Below are 16,853 nucleotides of genomic sequence, written 5' to 3' on the forward strand. Positions count from 1 at the left end.
TGCAACTGTACTTATTTGCACAAAAGTGTTAACATTGTATTTCCATGGTATATTGCATTGTAACTAGTTCCACAGCAGTTTCTATCCTGTTCTTACCTTATCTCATTGATCTCATCTCATACTGTATGTGTGTTTATGTGTGCGTACACATGAAAAACATAACAAATATATGAACATAACAATGAACAGAGTTGTACTTTTTAGATGTCAGGACCCTATGCAATATGTACACATATTCTTAATATAGTATACATTTTAACTGACCTTTATTTGACTATGTTTGTCTTTTTGTAGGTGGCTAAAATACGCGGTGCTGCTGACTGCCATCTAACGTTACGTTACTGTGTGTGATACATTGACTAACGTAACGTTATGTATAGGTACCTCATGAAACCCTGCTTAAAAAAAAATCACTTGACAAAAAGTATGAATAAGGTAGCAAACTGCAGTGGACGCAACAGATTGCCGTGTTTGCAATGACGTTATAACCATAGACATCTTATAAGTAGACGCAGCATTGGTTGCTGTGACGTGAGCAATTTGGCCGCCATCTTGAAGTGCTGATGAGGAGCCGGCGAGCAGCCGAAACTGACAGATGACAGGTAGAAAACAAAGATGGTGGGGTTCAGCGTTTTCCTGCTCAAATGAGCGGACTGTTGAAAATAGGAATCGGGGGATTACTTTTCACAAGTGAGATTTAACATTAACGTACTATTGGTTGTATTTTATGAAAATAATATTACCACAGAGTTGAGAAGGATCAAAGATCTTCAATATTTGTATGTGAAAATCACAAAGAAATCTTCTGTGGGAGGATGACGCCCCTACAGGGGTTTGGTTTACAAACTTTCAGCCCCACCTAAAACAAAATTCACCAGCCGCCACTGATTATGATGCATTCTCATTTTAGGCAAAGTATAAGACAATACTTTCTTAACAGTATAATTGTAACCAGGAATCAGTCTTCAAGTAACAATATTCAAATACTAACATTGTTGGGTTAAACAGAATTTGGTTTTATTCTGAATCCAGTGAAACAGATTGGTGGTTTTAGCTGATATGAAGACTTTCAGGTGTTTATATATGTTTAAGTATTTGGCAGATGCTTTTATCCAAAGCGACTTACATAAAATAATACATATAAAACAATGATTGCAAACATTATCATTTAAGGGAAGAATGTAATAGAAAATATCAATACAAAGTGTCAAGACAGAATAAACTCTGCTGCTGAAGCAACAGAGATACAGTCTATGGTCCCTAAGATATATAGATATCTAATGTATTCATACATTGTTTATGTAGGATACACACATATGTATATATAACCTAATCATATTGTTTCTTCAATTTAAAAATAGATTACCGTTTTTTTCCCCCTTCTCTGGGATTATATTCCCAGTTTTGATCTCGGACGTTTGGTCACTTATAGCGTATAAGAATATTATATTACTGTTAAGCAAACTATGAATAATAAAACACGCCAAAACATGTGTCTGTTATCATAGCTACACGTATGACAAAAAAGGGGGTGAAAATCAGTGGTATTCAGTGAGGTAAGATGAATTAAATGCACTGACAGTTCATTGCTCCTGCCAAATTAATTGCACTGAGTGGAGCGGATCACCACTCCAAGATGGCGGCCACGCGCCTCGTCTGCGCCAGTAGGCAGTAGCGCTCTATGCTGCGTCTACTTATAAGATGTCTATGGTTATAACGTTAGCAGTGAGTTTGCAGCCTCACTGATTTAACTACACAGCAAATAAAAGTCACGTTACTTAGCCAATAAACGTTATCTTACATTCAAAACTTACCCTTCTTTGTGTAACTTCAAATGTCGAACGAAGTTGGAAGTTGTTGCGTCTCCGTCTGTAATATTCGAACTGCGTGATTTGCATACCGCAATTCGTTTTTTGTTGACCAAGTCGTAGTTTTTATACCCGGACGAAACCAACTTTAACATAATTGTTTCTCACTGGCACGTTTTTGGACAACTCTTGTTCATTGGTTGTACTGCAATTTGATTGGATGAATGCTGTGTGATGAAAACAACGTAAATCTAATTTGATTGGCTGTTGTACTGACAGCACACCAGCTGACAGGAACAACACGCTGATAGACAGACGAAGAAAATGAAAAATACGGAGCGCTCCCAAATAACTTTTTAAGCTTTGGATTTTGGGGAAAGTGGCAAGTCATGTCAAGTCATGTCAAGTCAAAAGGCTCAAGTCCAAGTGAAGTCACAAGTCATTGATGTTAAAGTCTAAGTCGAATTGCAAGTCTCTTCACATTTTGTCAAGTCGAGTCTAAAGTCATCAAATTCATGACTCGAGTCTGACTCGAGTCCAAGTCATGTGACTCGAGTCCACACCTCTGCTAATAAATATGTGCAAAGTAGATTGTGTCTGTGTGGGGAGGCGGGGCCGGCGGACCGACAGCGAGGCATGCCCCGCCGGGGCCGACTCCGAGATGACGGTGAGGAGGCGTGGCCGACGGTCCAGCGGCGAAGCAGGGCACACCAGAGCCCGCTCCAAGATGGCGGCGAGGAGGCTTGGACGACGAGCAAGCAGAGAGGCGGGGCGCGCCGGGAACGACGCCGCAATGGAGATGGACTGCAGGTGCGTGGATCGGGCAGCTGGGCACAATTAAGTAACCTTCTCTCACTGAATAAAAGGGGAGCAGCAAAGGAGGACGGGGGAGAAGGAGTTGGAGAGCCAGCAGTGGATGCAGAGCGGAAGCGACCGAGAGCGAGACGAAGACGACGCGGAAGGATGAAGAGCGAGAGAGGCGCAGAGAAGAGAAGGAGCCAGAGGGAAGCTGACGCTGAGCGAGAGCGACAACGAGCGCAAGGGAGACGACGACACTGTGACGCTGAGGAGCGAACGGCAGAGCGAGCAGGAGGAGGCGGAGCTGAAAAGCAGCCCGAATAGACTTTTCATATTGCAAAATAAAGAAGTCTACACCTGCTCACGCAGAATGTCCTTCCTTGGTGGTCCCGCGAACCCACCCGACAGTCAGAGTCTGTCACAGTATGTTAAGTGAAATGCAAAATATATGTTCATCATCAAAATGCCCACAATACTGGGTGGATAAAATGCGAATGTGATTGTTTAGCACGCGCAATGTGATTTATCAACACTCAGCCCGGTTTTGTGAGCACAATTTTGTGTTTTATTTAAAAAAGGACGTACAAACTGACAGTTCCACACACAGCTGCAGGACCAGTGCTTGCGCTGCAAAAACAGACTGTCTGTCCAGACGAGAATCCTCCGTCTTACGTGCGCGTGTCAACATTTTGTACGATAAGAAATAAAAAAATATTAGACATATCGTCTATTCAACAATTTCCTACCCTTGGATGACTTATGAAACTGATTAAAACAAATTAAATTGATGAGTTTTAGTGTCTGCTGGTATTTTTATTATTTATTTTATTACTTTCATATATCTTCTACTGGAAAATATGTCTTTCATTATGCCTTTCATGTGTTTTAGTCATTCCAGACGCACACATGCGCTGGTGATGTGAGCGCACAGAATTAAGTGTCAGTTTGTGTATGTTTCTCTTGTCTAGGTTGTGATTCAGAAAATGTGTGCTGCCGGTTCAACACATCGCACACAGGCATGATACAATTAATGTGCAGAAAATAATCGTCTCCGTGGTAAAAGCCACCTATGCACACAAGATCCTCATTTAACTAAGGCATTCTGCACCACTTTTCAATTGCAAACGCAGTGTTAGTAGATCACACGCAGCACACCCACTCATAGTACCACGCTATATTATTGAGTATGATGAGTTTGCCTGTTCTCCCCAGGACTGCGTGGGTTCCTTTTGGGTACTCCGGCTTCCTCCCACCTCCAAAGACATGCACCTGGGGATAGGCCCCTCCCACCTCCAAAGACATGCACCTGGGGATAGGTTGATTGGCAACACTAAATTGGCCCTAGTGTGTGAATGTGAGTGTGAATGTTGTCTGTTTATCTGTGTTGGCCCTGTGATGAGGTGGTGACTTGTCCAGGGTGTCCACTGGCTACCCATCAAACATCGCATCCACTTTAAAATAATTCTCCTCACTTTCAAAGCCATCCATAACCTCTGTCCATCATATCTCTCTGACCTGATCCATGTCGCCACGCCCTCACGTTCTCTAAGATCCTCTTCATCCATCCATCTCACTGTCCCTTTATTTAAACTGTCCACCATGGGTGCCCGAGCTTTCAGCCGCTCTGCCCCACATCTTTGGAACTCTTTACCACCAGACCTTCGCAACTTACATTCAATATCCCTCTTCAAATCAAGACTCAAAACACACCTATTCCTGACTGCTTATTCATTGTAATCATCTTTTCTTTTCTCTTTGTTGTTGTTGTTTTTTTTATCCAATATGATTTTATTGTTGTGATTTTGTACAGTGTCCTAGAGTGCCCAGAAAGGCGCCTTATAAATAAAAATTATTATTATTATTATACTTTCTGAATAAATTCTGTGGTAATGTTCATCAGTCAACTAATTGGTGTTCATTTTCAATCCATCACGATAAAAAAATTATATCAAAATCAAATTACAGGATGTTATTTATGTAGTTTGCTAATTTTCCTCGACTGGTGCATCATGTGTTTTTTTTTTTTTTACATATGTAGCCTAATCTACAAAGATACAAAGACTTGCTATTGTGACATCCAGTGGACACATTTAGAACAGCAGTTTCTTTCAGTCAAAAATTTCGGCTCATTTTTATACTTAGCAAACTCATCCCGTGGGCCGGGTGAAACCGTACGTTTGACACCCCTGGTTTACAGTATACAAATAGGGGGGTGCACTTTAGTCCCCAGATGGCAGTAGAGTGTCAAATATCTTAAAATGTGATGTGTGGCAATTCCAACTTTAACCACAGCTTCAGTGGCTTCGTAGAGTGGTACTTTCTATCATTTTCAGCAAACTGCATTGCAAAATGATACAACCAGTGGTATTCGTACACGTGTATGATGCTACCAGTAAATAACAATGTAGGTGGTAAATAAAAATGAATAGATGGATAGTTGTGTAAGTGTTAACGATGTTAGTTGTTGAAATGTGTCTAAAAAAACAACAACCCTGTAATAGATGCAGTGAATTAAATCATGCCCACTTCCCTGGCTTTATTTCCACAGGTGAAATGTGTTTTAGCAGAGGGATGCCACTAGCAAAAGCTAATCATCTCTGGTTTTCAGTGAGCAATAAAAAGGCCAGAGGGTCCCTGGCTGCCAGTCAGAGGGCACGCTCATTGCATACCAGTGCAAAAGGTCTACATTGCAGCTTGCCACATCAGCTAATACAGAGATATGTACACAAAAACCTCCATTTGGCAAAAAAAAACAAAACAAACATACCTGTGGGACATTGGCACCTGTAGTGTCCAACCGAGTCAAAGCATGTGCCATTGTGCCGGCAGGGGTTGGAGTGACACTCGTTGATCTCCGTCTGGCACTGAGCTCCTGGCAATAGACAATTCATAATATGCAGTCTGTGTTTACAAAAGATGGGGAAATACATATTTTTACTACATTTAATATGCATATACACATATTGTTTCTAACATCACGTCTTTATCTTTCTATGCATCATGCTCTTTTTAATTCCAGAAGCATTTTCATTTCCATTTTTAAAAATACGCACCATTTCTACTGCTAAAAACACCTCATTAAACAAGGATGTCGAATATTTTCCAATGTATCGCTCTTTTTTCTTCTTTTGTCCTATGTCGGCATAATTAGGGCTAATCTAAAATCAAAGACACATTCTGGCACTCGCCAGGATGCGCCAAACAACATTTAAACTAATATTAAAATGCGTGAATGAGTTATTAGTAGGGCTGCCATGAATAAAGAATTAACTTGTGTGATTAAACAAAACAAAAAATATTGCTTTAATCATGCATCAACGCAAACTAAATACGCAATTTATTTTGACCACACATGCCCTTTTAACTTATCCGCGGATGGTTATCTGAAAAGTGGTGCGGGTTGTTGTTATACAGTCAGTGACAGATTGACTTTTGTGCTCAAATTTTACTCTAAATTAAGCTCTGACTGAACTTTAGATAACTGTTAGAGGTAACCGTTAGAGATGCCACCTCAGAAGAAGCATTTAAAGGTCTACTGAAATGCGATTTTCTTATTTAAACGGGGATAGCAGGTCCATTCTATGTGTCATACTTGATCATTTCGCGATATTGCCATATTTTTGCTGAAAGGATTTAGTAGAGAACATCGACGATAAAGTTCGCAACTTTTGGTCGCTGATAAAAAAGCCTTGCCTGTACCGGAAGTAGCAGACGAGTAGCGTGACGTCACAGGTCGTGGAGCTCCTCACATCCGCACATTGTTTACAATCATGGCCACCAGCAGCGAGAGCGATTCGGACCGAGAAAGCGACAATTTCCCCATTAATTTGAGCGAGGATGAAAGATTTGTGGATGAGGAAAGTGAGAGTGAAGGACTAGAGGGCAGTGGGAGCGATTCAGATAGGGAATATGCTGTGAGAGGTGGGTGGGACCTGATATTCAGCTGGGAATGACTAAAACAGTAAATAAACACAAGACATATATATATATATATATATACTCTATTAGCCACAACACAACCAGGTTTATATTTAATATGCCACAAATGAATCCCGCATAACAAACACCTCCCCCCTCCTGTCCATATAACCCACCAATACAACTCAAACACCTGCACAACACACTAAATCCCACAGCCCAAAGTACTGTTCACCTCCCCAAAGTTCATACAGCACATATATTTCCCCAAAGTCCCCAAAGTTACGTACGTGACATGCACATAGCGGCACGCACGTACGGGCAAGCGATCAAATGTTTGGAAGACACAGCTGCATGCGTACTCGCGGTACCGCGTCTGCGCATCCAACTCAAAGTCCTCCTGGTAAGAGTCTCTATTGTCCCAGTTCTCCACAGGCCAATGGTAAAGCTTGACTGTCATCTTTCGGGAATGTAAACAATGAAACACCGGCTGTGTTTGTGATGCTGCAATCGGCCGCAATACACCGCTTCCCACCTATAGCTTTCTTCTTTGCTGTCTCCATTGTTCATTGAACAAATTGCAAAAGATTCACCAACACAGATGTCCAGAATACTGTGGAATTTTGCGATGAAAACAGACAACTTAATAGCTGGCCACCATGCTGTCCCAAAATGTCCTCCACAATCCGTGACGTCACGTGCTGACGTCATCATACCGAGACGTTTTCAGCAGGATATTTCGCGCAAAATTGAAAATTGCACTTTAGTATGCTAACCCGGCCGTATTGGAATGTGTTGCAATGTTAAGATTTCATCATTGATGTATAAACTATCAGACTGCGTGGTAGGTAGTAGTGGGTTTCAGTAGGCCTTTAAGTCCCATCTTAAAACTCATTTGTATACGCTAGCCCTTAAATAGACCCCCCTTTTAGACCAGTTGATCTGCCGTCTCTTTTCTGCTCTGTTCCCCTCTCCTGCGTGGAGAGGTTATTAAGTGACCACAGATGACGCGCTAGCTGTTCAAAGTCGGGACCCGGGGTGGACCACTCATCTGTGCATCAGTTGGGGACGTCTCTGCGCTGCTGACTTGTCTCCACTCAAGATGATCCCCTGCTGGCCCCACTATGGACTGAACTCTCACACTATTAACTAGATCCACTCGACGTCCATTGCACCGGTCGCCCAGGGGCAGGATTCCCACATCTGCGGTCCCCTCCAAAGTTTCTCATTGTATCCCATTTGGTTGAGTTTTTTCTTGCCCTGATGTGGGATCTGAGCCGAGGATGTCGTTGTGGCTTGTGAAGCCCTTTGAGACACTTGTGATTAAGGGCTATATAAATAAACATTGATTGATTGATTGATTGATGTGCATTTAAGTGAAACAAGTTCCAAAAATGTTCCTGGGTGACATTCTCACAATAAAATTGCATATGTGTCCAAATATCTGGGTAATTTTAAATTAAATTTAAACTATGTAAGCGAGTAATAACCTGTGATTAATCAAATTTAAAAGTGTGATTAATCTGATTCAACAAAATAATCATTTGACAGCATGAGTTACTGTATTAACATAGATGTCATACTGAAGCAAACGTGTTTCTGTAGGGAAGGTGGGACACCAATACCGTACTTTCCAAGCCATAAACTGCTACTTTTATCCAAAGCTTTGCACCCTGCGGTTTATACAAAGATGCGGCTAATCTATGGATTTTTATCCGCTATCGGCTAAATTGGGGGTCAGCAACCCGCGGCTCCAGAGCCACTGGTGGCTCCATGGAGCATTTTCAAAAACGTATGAAAATGGAAAAAAAAGGTGTAAACATTATGTTTTTTTGTTGTAATATGGTTTCTGTAGTAGGACAAACATGACACAAACCTTCCTAATTGTTAGAAAGCCCACTGTTTAATATGTTTGTGTTTATGCTTCACTAAAGACAATATTTGCCATGTTTTGTCCGACAAATTTCAGCGGACCTTGAACTCAACGTTGTGTGGACTGTTACTCAACAGTTTGTTTACATGTACAACTTTCTCTGATGCTGCCAGATAAATACATGTTTTGTGCCACTCCTTCTTTGTCTCATTTTGTCCACCAAATGTTTTATACTGTGCATGGATGCACAAAGCTGAGTTTTGTTGCTGTTATTGACTTGTTGGAGTGCTAATCAGGCATATTTGGTCACTGCATGACTGCAAGCTAATAGCTAACATGTTATTTAGGCTAGCTGTATATACAGATTGCATCATTATGCCTCGTTTGTAGGTATATTTGAGCTCATTTAATTTCCTAGTTGTTAGTGTGCCATATTGTTCCAGACCACAGCAAACGTTACCCAGTTTGTAAAGATTGTAATAAATCCATTAAAAGACAGCCTGTCGTTTTCTTTTCTGTCTTGTTTGATCAGTGTTTTACTGCGGTATTATAGGCACCATTTGGAAATATAAACTTTTACAAAATCTTTCTATGTAAGTGTATTATTTCACAATGTACCAGTGGCGGGCCGTGCGTTTCCCACCTAGGCCTTCAGTGATGTCCGACTTCAATGATTACCTCTCAAAATACCATCATCTATGTCACCACATGACCATTGCTGGAGAAATACTATAGAGAAAAACGGGTTATTATCTGGCACATTTAAGAATCAATAAACCTGCATCAGCAATTAAAACATATCTTATGTGGTACATTTTAAACGAATGCAGCTGAGATAGGCTCCAGCACCCCCCGCGACTCCAAAGAGGGATAAAGGGTAGAAAATGAATGGATGGATGGATGGATGGATTTTAAACGTGGAAAAAAATAAAATAAAAATTTGAACTCACAATTTGGAGCCACCCATTCAATGCCGTATAAGCCAGTGGTACCGCTCGTTGTCGGTTGATTCGAGTGGAAGTGGCGGGCGTTTCCCCATTTCATCGCTGACGTCGTCTCACAAGACGTAGTTTCTCTTTAAATATCCTTCTTGAAAATGGCCTCGCAAATATATATCTGCCACCCAATCAACGTTTTGTTCTCCTTCTATGTGGGTTAAAAAAGTGAGGACCGCTGATTTCTCCGCTGGCCGGGTATGGCTACGGTGCAACACTTCTTGCTTTAGTAAATTGCAACTTGTGATTGGATACTCACTTTGGAATGACAAGTAAGTGAATCACAGTCTCGTTAACATCAGGCTACCTAGATAGGCTACTGTCAACAACTTGTGATCTGATTGGCTATCGGAACTGTCTATCAACTCTATGTTCCCGTTCACTTACAGTGCACAGACATAAACTCTAACCCAAAAACAACAGCACTGGAAGAAGCATAATATGACATGAAGGGACAATGGATACTTTTAGATATTTAGGAAAAGTAAATTAAAAAATACTTTTATCTTTAATTATGAACATGATTTCTGGTTATGTTAGGCCAGCAGAGAAGGCCCACCACTGCAATGTACAAAGACTTATCTGCTGTTTATGGTCCGGTGCGGCTAATATATGAACATATTTTTTCTGTTTATAGTCCGTAAAATACAGTAGTTATTATTTAATATTTTGCATTTTGTCTAAATGGCTATGTGCCTATTACATAGTAGACTAACGCCTGTCAACGGAGTTGCTGCAGCTCAGAGAGGGTTGTTAGCTTTTTATGGACGCAGCCGATGAGGCGGGGGTTGCAGGTTGCTTGATGGATATGTTTTTTTTTTTTGGTGCGCAGCTAATTTTCAGGAATAGTCGTGTTCTATGGCTCTGTTAGCGGGGTGGAGGGAGCTTCCAATGCAGGCTATTATTTCAAAATGTCCCCTCATCAATAACAGAGAGCACAAAGAAAGTCGTGCCTTGACAGACATGCCTTCATGCAGCAGAAGAACTGCAATGATTGATATCATCAGCCCCGTAGATGATACAGCTCATTATATAGAGACTGTGTCATGCTTGGCTGCAGCTTACGTTAGAAATAATCATTTGTAACGCTCATGTATGGGGTAACACCTGTGCTAATTTCTGACTGTAAATATATCGGGTAAGTGATAATGTTGACATTTTAACATGCATGAGCCAAGGTACTTAAATTGCAAAAAAAAGATTAGTATGCTGGCTGAGTAGTTTGCTCATCACAGATATTATAAAATTAGTTCTGATGCTGCTGTGTTGTTGTAAAGATAATTACTATGGATGTCCCTATCAACATTTTTGGCCTCCAATCCTGATCACATTTTTTGGCCTCATATCTGACCCGATTTCGAGTCCTGATCTGATACTTTGGCATTACATTAGGTAACTTAAGTTACCTTAATAACTATAACAGTACTAACTAGATGAGGCAATTCCTGAAGAAATTGCGTGTGAATGCTGAGGTTGAACTGAAGTCTATCTAATATTATGTTAGATCCACTATGGACTGGACTCTCACACTATTATGTTGGATCCACTATGGACTGTACTCTCACAATATTATGCTAGATCATACTTGTCAACCTTGAGACCTCCGATTTTGGGAGGTGGGGGGGCGTGGTGGGGGCGTGGTTAAGAGGGGAGGAGTATATTTAAAGCTAGAATTCACCAAGTCAAGTATGTCATATATATATATATATATGTATATATAAGAAATACTTGACTTTCAGTGAATTCTAGCTATAAATATATATATATATATATATATATATATATATATATATATATATATATATATATATATATATATATATATATATATATATATATATATATATATATATATATATATATATATATATATATATATATATATATATATACTCAGTGGCCTAGTTACCTACTCAGTGGCCTAGTGGTTAGAGTGTCCGCCCTGAGATCGGTAGGTTGTGAGTTCAAACCCCGGCCGAGTCATACCAAAGACTATAAAAAAATGGGACCCATTACCTCCCTGCTTGTGCTTTCATGAAATGCACTAGATGGCAGTATTGTCCTGTTTAAGAGTGTCACAACATTGCTGTTTACGGCAGACAAACTGCTTTACGGTAGACGAAAACGTGACTGCTGTTGTTGTGTGTTGTTACCGCGCTGGGAGGACGTTAATGAAACTGCCTAACAATAAACCCACATAAAAAAAACAAGAACTCGCCCTCCATCATTCTACAGTTATAACGTGATTGGGCAGGCACGCTGTTTATATTGTGGGAAAGCTGACTCAGGTCCGCATGGACCTGAAGGGGGCGTGGCCTCCAGCTCAGCTTGAATTTTGAGAGATTTTCAGGAGAAAATTTGTCCCGGAAGATTTTCGGGAGAGGCGCTGAATTTCGGGAGTCTCCCGGAAAATCCGGGAGGTTTGGCAAGTATGTGCTGGATCCACTATGGACTGGACTCTCACACTATTATGTTAGATCCATGATGGACTGGACTCTCACACTATTATGTTAGATCCACTATGGACTGGACTCTCACACTATTATGTTAGATCCACTATGGAGAGGACTCTCACACTATTATGTTAGATCCACTATGGACTGGACTCTCACAATATTATGCTAGATCCACTATGGACTGGACTCTCACAATATTATGTTGGATCCACTATGGACTGGACTCTCACACTATTATGTTAGATCCACTAGGGACTGGAGTCTCACACTGTTATGTAAGATCCACTATGGACTGGAATCTCACACTATTATGTTAGATCCACTATGGACTAGACTCTCACAATATTATGTTAGATCCACTAGGACTGGACTCTCACACTATTATGTTAGATCCACTATGGACTGGACTCTAATACTATTATGTTAGATCCACTATGGACTGGACTCTCACACTATTATGTTAGATCCACTATGGACTGGAGTCTCACAATATTATGCTAGATCCACTATGGACTGGACTCTCACACTATTATGTTAGATCCACTATGGACTGGGCTCTCACTATTATGTTAGATCCACTATGGACTGGACTCTCACATTATTATGTTAGATCCACTATGGACTGGACTCTCACACTATTATGTTAGATCCACTATGGACTGGACTCTCACAATATTATGCTAGATCCACTATGGACTGTACTCTCACACTATTATGTTAGATCCACTATGGACTGGACTCTCAAACTATTATGTTAGATCCACTATGGACTGGACTGTCAGAATATTATGCTAGATCCACTATGGACTGGACTCTCACACTATTATTTTAGATCCACTATGGACTGGAGTCTCACACTATTATGTTAGATCCACTATGGACTGGAGTCTCACACTATTATGTTAGATCCACTATGGACTGGACTCTCACACTATTATGTTAGATCCACTATGGACTGGAGTCTCACACTATTATGTTAGATCCACTATGGACTGGAGTCTCACGCTGTTATGTTAGATCCACTATAGACTGGAATCTCACACTATTATGTTAGATCCACTATGGACTGTACTCTCACAACATTATGATAGATCCACTATGGACTGGACTCTCACACTATTATGTTAGATCCACTATGGACTGTACTCTCACAATATTATGCTAGATCCACTATGGACTGGAGTATCACACTACTATGTTAGATCCACTATGGACTGGACTCTCACACTATTATGTTAGATCCATTATGGACTGGACTCTCACACTATTATGTTAGATCCACTATGAACTGGACTCTCACACTATTTTGTTAGATCCACTATGGACAGGACTCTCACACTATTATGTTAGATCCACTATGGACTGGACTCTCACAATATTATGCTAGATCCACTATGGACTGGACTCTCACACTATTATGTTAGATCCACTATGGCCTGGAGTCTCACACTGTTATGTAAGATCCACTATGGAATGGAATCTCACACTATTATGTTAGATCCACTATGGACTAGACTCTCACAATATTATGTTAGATCCACTAGGACTGGACTCTCACACTATTATGTTAGATCCACTATGGACTGGACTCTCACACTATTATGTTAGATCCACTATGGACTGGACTCTCACACTATTATGTTAGATCCACTATGGACTGGAGTCTCACAATATTATGCTAGATCCACTATGGACTGGACTCTCACACTATTATGTTAGATCCACTATGGACTGGGCTCTCACTATTATGTTAGATCCACTATGGACTGGAATCTCACATTATTATGTTAGATCCACTATGGACTAGACTCTCACACTATTATGTTAGATCCACTATGGACTGGACTCTCACACTATTATGTTAGATCCACTATGGACTGGACTCTCACTATTGTGTTAGATCCACTATGGACTGGACTCTCACATTAATATATTAGATCCACTATGGACTGGACTCTCACACTATTATGTTAGATGCACTATGGACTGGACTCTCACACTATTATGTTAGATCCACTATGGACTGGACTCTCACAATATTATGCTAGATCCACTATGGACTGGACTCTCACACTATTATGTTAGATACACTATGGACTGGACTGTCACACTATTATGTTAGATCCACTATGGACTGGACTCTCACAATATTATGCAAGATCCACTTTGGACTGGACTCTCACACTATTATGTTAGATCCACGATGGACTGGAGTCTAACACTGTTATGTTAGATCCACTATGGACTGGAATCTCACACTATTATGGTAGATCCACTATGGACTGGACTCTCACACTATTATGATAGATCCACTATGGACTGGACTCTCACACTATTATGTTAGTTCCATTATGGACTGGACTCTCACACTATTATGTTAGATCCACTATGGACTGGACTCTCACACTATTATGTTAGATCCACTATGGACTGGACTGTCAGAATATTATGCTAGATCCACTATGGACTGGACTCTCACACTATTATGTTAGATCCACTATGGACTGGACTCTCACAATATCATGCTACATCCACTATGGACTGGACTCTCACACTATTATGTTAGATCCACTATGGACTGGAGTCTCACACTATTATGTTAGATCCACTATGGACTGAAATCTCACACTATTATGTTAGATCCACTATGGACTGGACTCTCACACTATTATGTTAGATCCACTATGGACTGGAGTCTCACACTATTATGTTAGATCCACTATGGACTGGAGTCTCACGCTGTTATGTTAGATCCACTATAGACTGGAATCTCACACTATTATGTTAAATCCACTATGGACTGTACTCTCACAATATTATGATAGATCCACTATGGACTGGACTCTCACACTATTATGTTAGATCCACTATGGACTGTACTCTCACAATATTATGCTAGATCCACTATGGACTGGAGTATCACACTATTATGTTAGATCCACTATGGACTGGACTCTCACACTATTATGTTAGATCCATTATGGACTGGACTCACACTATTATGTTAGATCCACTATGGACTGGACTCTCACACTATTATGTTAGATCCACTATGGACAGGACTCTCACACTATTATGTTAGATCCACTATGGACTGGACTCTCACAATATTATGCTAGATCCACTATGGACTGGACTCTCACACTATTATGTTAGATCCACTATGGACTGGAGTCTCACACTATTATGTTAGATCCACTATGGACTGGAGTCTCACACTGTTATGTAAGATCCACTATGGACTGGAATCTCACACTATTATGTTGATCCACTATGGACTGGACTCTCACACTATTATGTTAGATCCACTATGGACTGGAGTATCACACTATTATGTTAGATCCACTATGGACTGGACTCTCACACTATTATGTTAGATCCACTATGGACTGGAGTCTCACAATATTATGCTAGATCCACTATGGACTGGACTCTCACACTATTACCGGTATGTTAGATCCACTATGGACTGGGCTCTCACTATTATGTTAGATCCACTATGGACTGGACTCTCACATTATTATGTTAGATCCACTATGGACTGGACTCTCACACTATTATGTTAGATCCACTATGGACTGGACTCTCACACTATTATGTTAGATCCACTATGGACTGGACTCTCACATTATTATATTAGATCCACTATGGACTGGACTCTCACACTATTATGTTAGATCCACTATGGACTGGACTCTCACACTATTATGTTAGATCCACTATGGACTGGACTCTCACAATATTATGCTAGATCCACTATGGACTGGACTCTCACACTATTATGTTAGATCCACTATGGACTGGACTCTCACACTATTATGTTAGATCCACTATGGACTGGACTCTCACAATATTATGCAAGATCCACTTTGGACTGGACTCTCACACTATTATGTTAGATCCACGATGGACTGGAGTCTCACGCTGTTATGTTAGATCCACTATGGACTGGAATCTCACACTATTATGGTAGATCCACTATGGACTGGACTCTCACACTATTATGATAGATCCACTATGGACTGGACTCTCACACTATTATGTTAGATCCATTATGGACTGGACTCTCACACTATTATGTTAGATCCACTATGGACTGGACTCTAACAATAGTATGCTAGATCCACTATGGACTGGACTCTCACACTATTATGTTAGATCCACTATGGACTGGACTCTCACACTATTATGTTAGATCCACTATGGACTGGACTCTCACACTATTATGTTAGATCCACTATGGACTGGACTCTCACACTAATATGTTAGATCCACTATGGACTGGAGTCTCACACTATTATGTTAGATCCACTATGGACTTTGGTCTCACACTGTTATGTTAGATCCACTATGGACTGGAATCTCACACTATTATGTTAGATCTACTATAGACTGGACTCTCACACTATTATGTTAGATCCATTATGGACTGGACTCTCACACTATTATGTTAGATACACTATGGACTGGACTCTCACACAATTATGTTAGATCCACTATGGACTGGACTCTCACACTATTATGTTAGATCCACTAGGACTGGACTCTCACACTATTATGTTAGATCCACTATGGACTGGACTCTCACACTATTATGTTAGATCCACTATGGACTGGACTCTCACAATATTATGTTGGATCCACTATGGACTGGAGTCTCACAATATTATGCTAGATCCACTATGGACTGGACTCTCACACTATTATGTTAGATCCACTAGGACTGGACTCTCACACTATTATGTTAGATCCACTATGGACTGGACTCTCACACTATTATGTTAGATCCACTATGGACTGGACTCTCACAATATTATGTTAGATCCACTATGGACTGGAGTCTCACAATATTATGCTAGATCCACTATGGACTGGACTCTCACACTATTATGTTAGATCCACTATGGACTGGAGTCTCACACTGTTATGTAAGATCCACTATGGACTGGAATCTCACACTATTATGTTGATCCACTATGGACTGGACTCTCACACTATTATGTTA

At 40.6% G+C, this 16,853-nt stretch overlaps 1 protein-coding gene across 1 annotated transcript in view; it reads right to left on the bottom strand.

Moving 5' to 3' along the window:
• Positions 1-16,853, bottom strand: part of eys (eyes shut homolog) — a 683,137-nt gene that overhangs the window by 567,780 nt on the left and 98,504 nt on the right. The window contains exon 8 of the mRNA XM_061958758.1: positions 5,374-5,478. Within this exon, the coding sequence (XP_061814742.1) occupies positions 5,374-5,478 (105 nt within the window). The remainder of the gene's footprint in view (positions 1-5,373; positions 5,479-16,853) is intronic.

Source organism: Nerophis lumbriciformis, linkage group LG02 (genome assembly GCF_033978685.3).
Source record: "Nerophis lumbriciformis linkage group LG02, RoL_Nlum_v2.1, whole genome shotgun sequence".
NCBI classification, from domain to species: Eukaryota; Metazoa; Chordata; class Actinopteri; order Syngnathiformes; family Syngnathidae; genus Nerophis; species Nerophis lumbriciformis.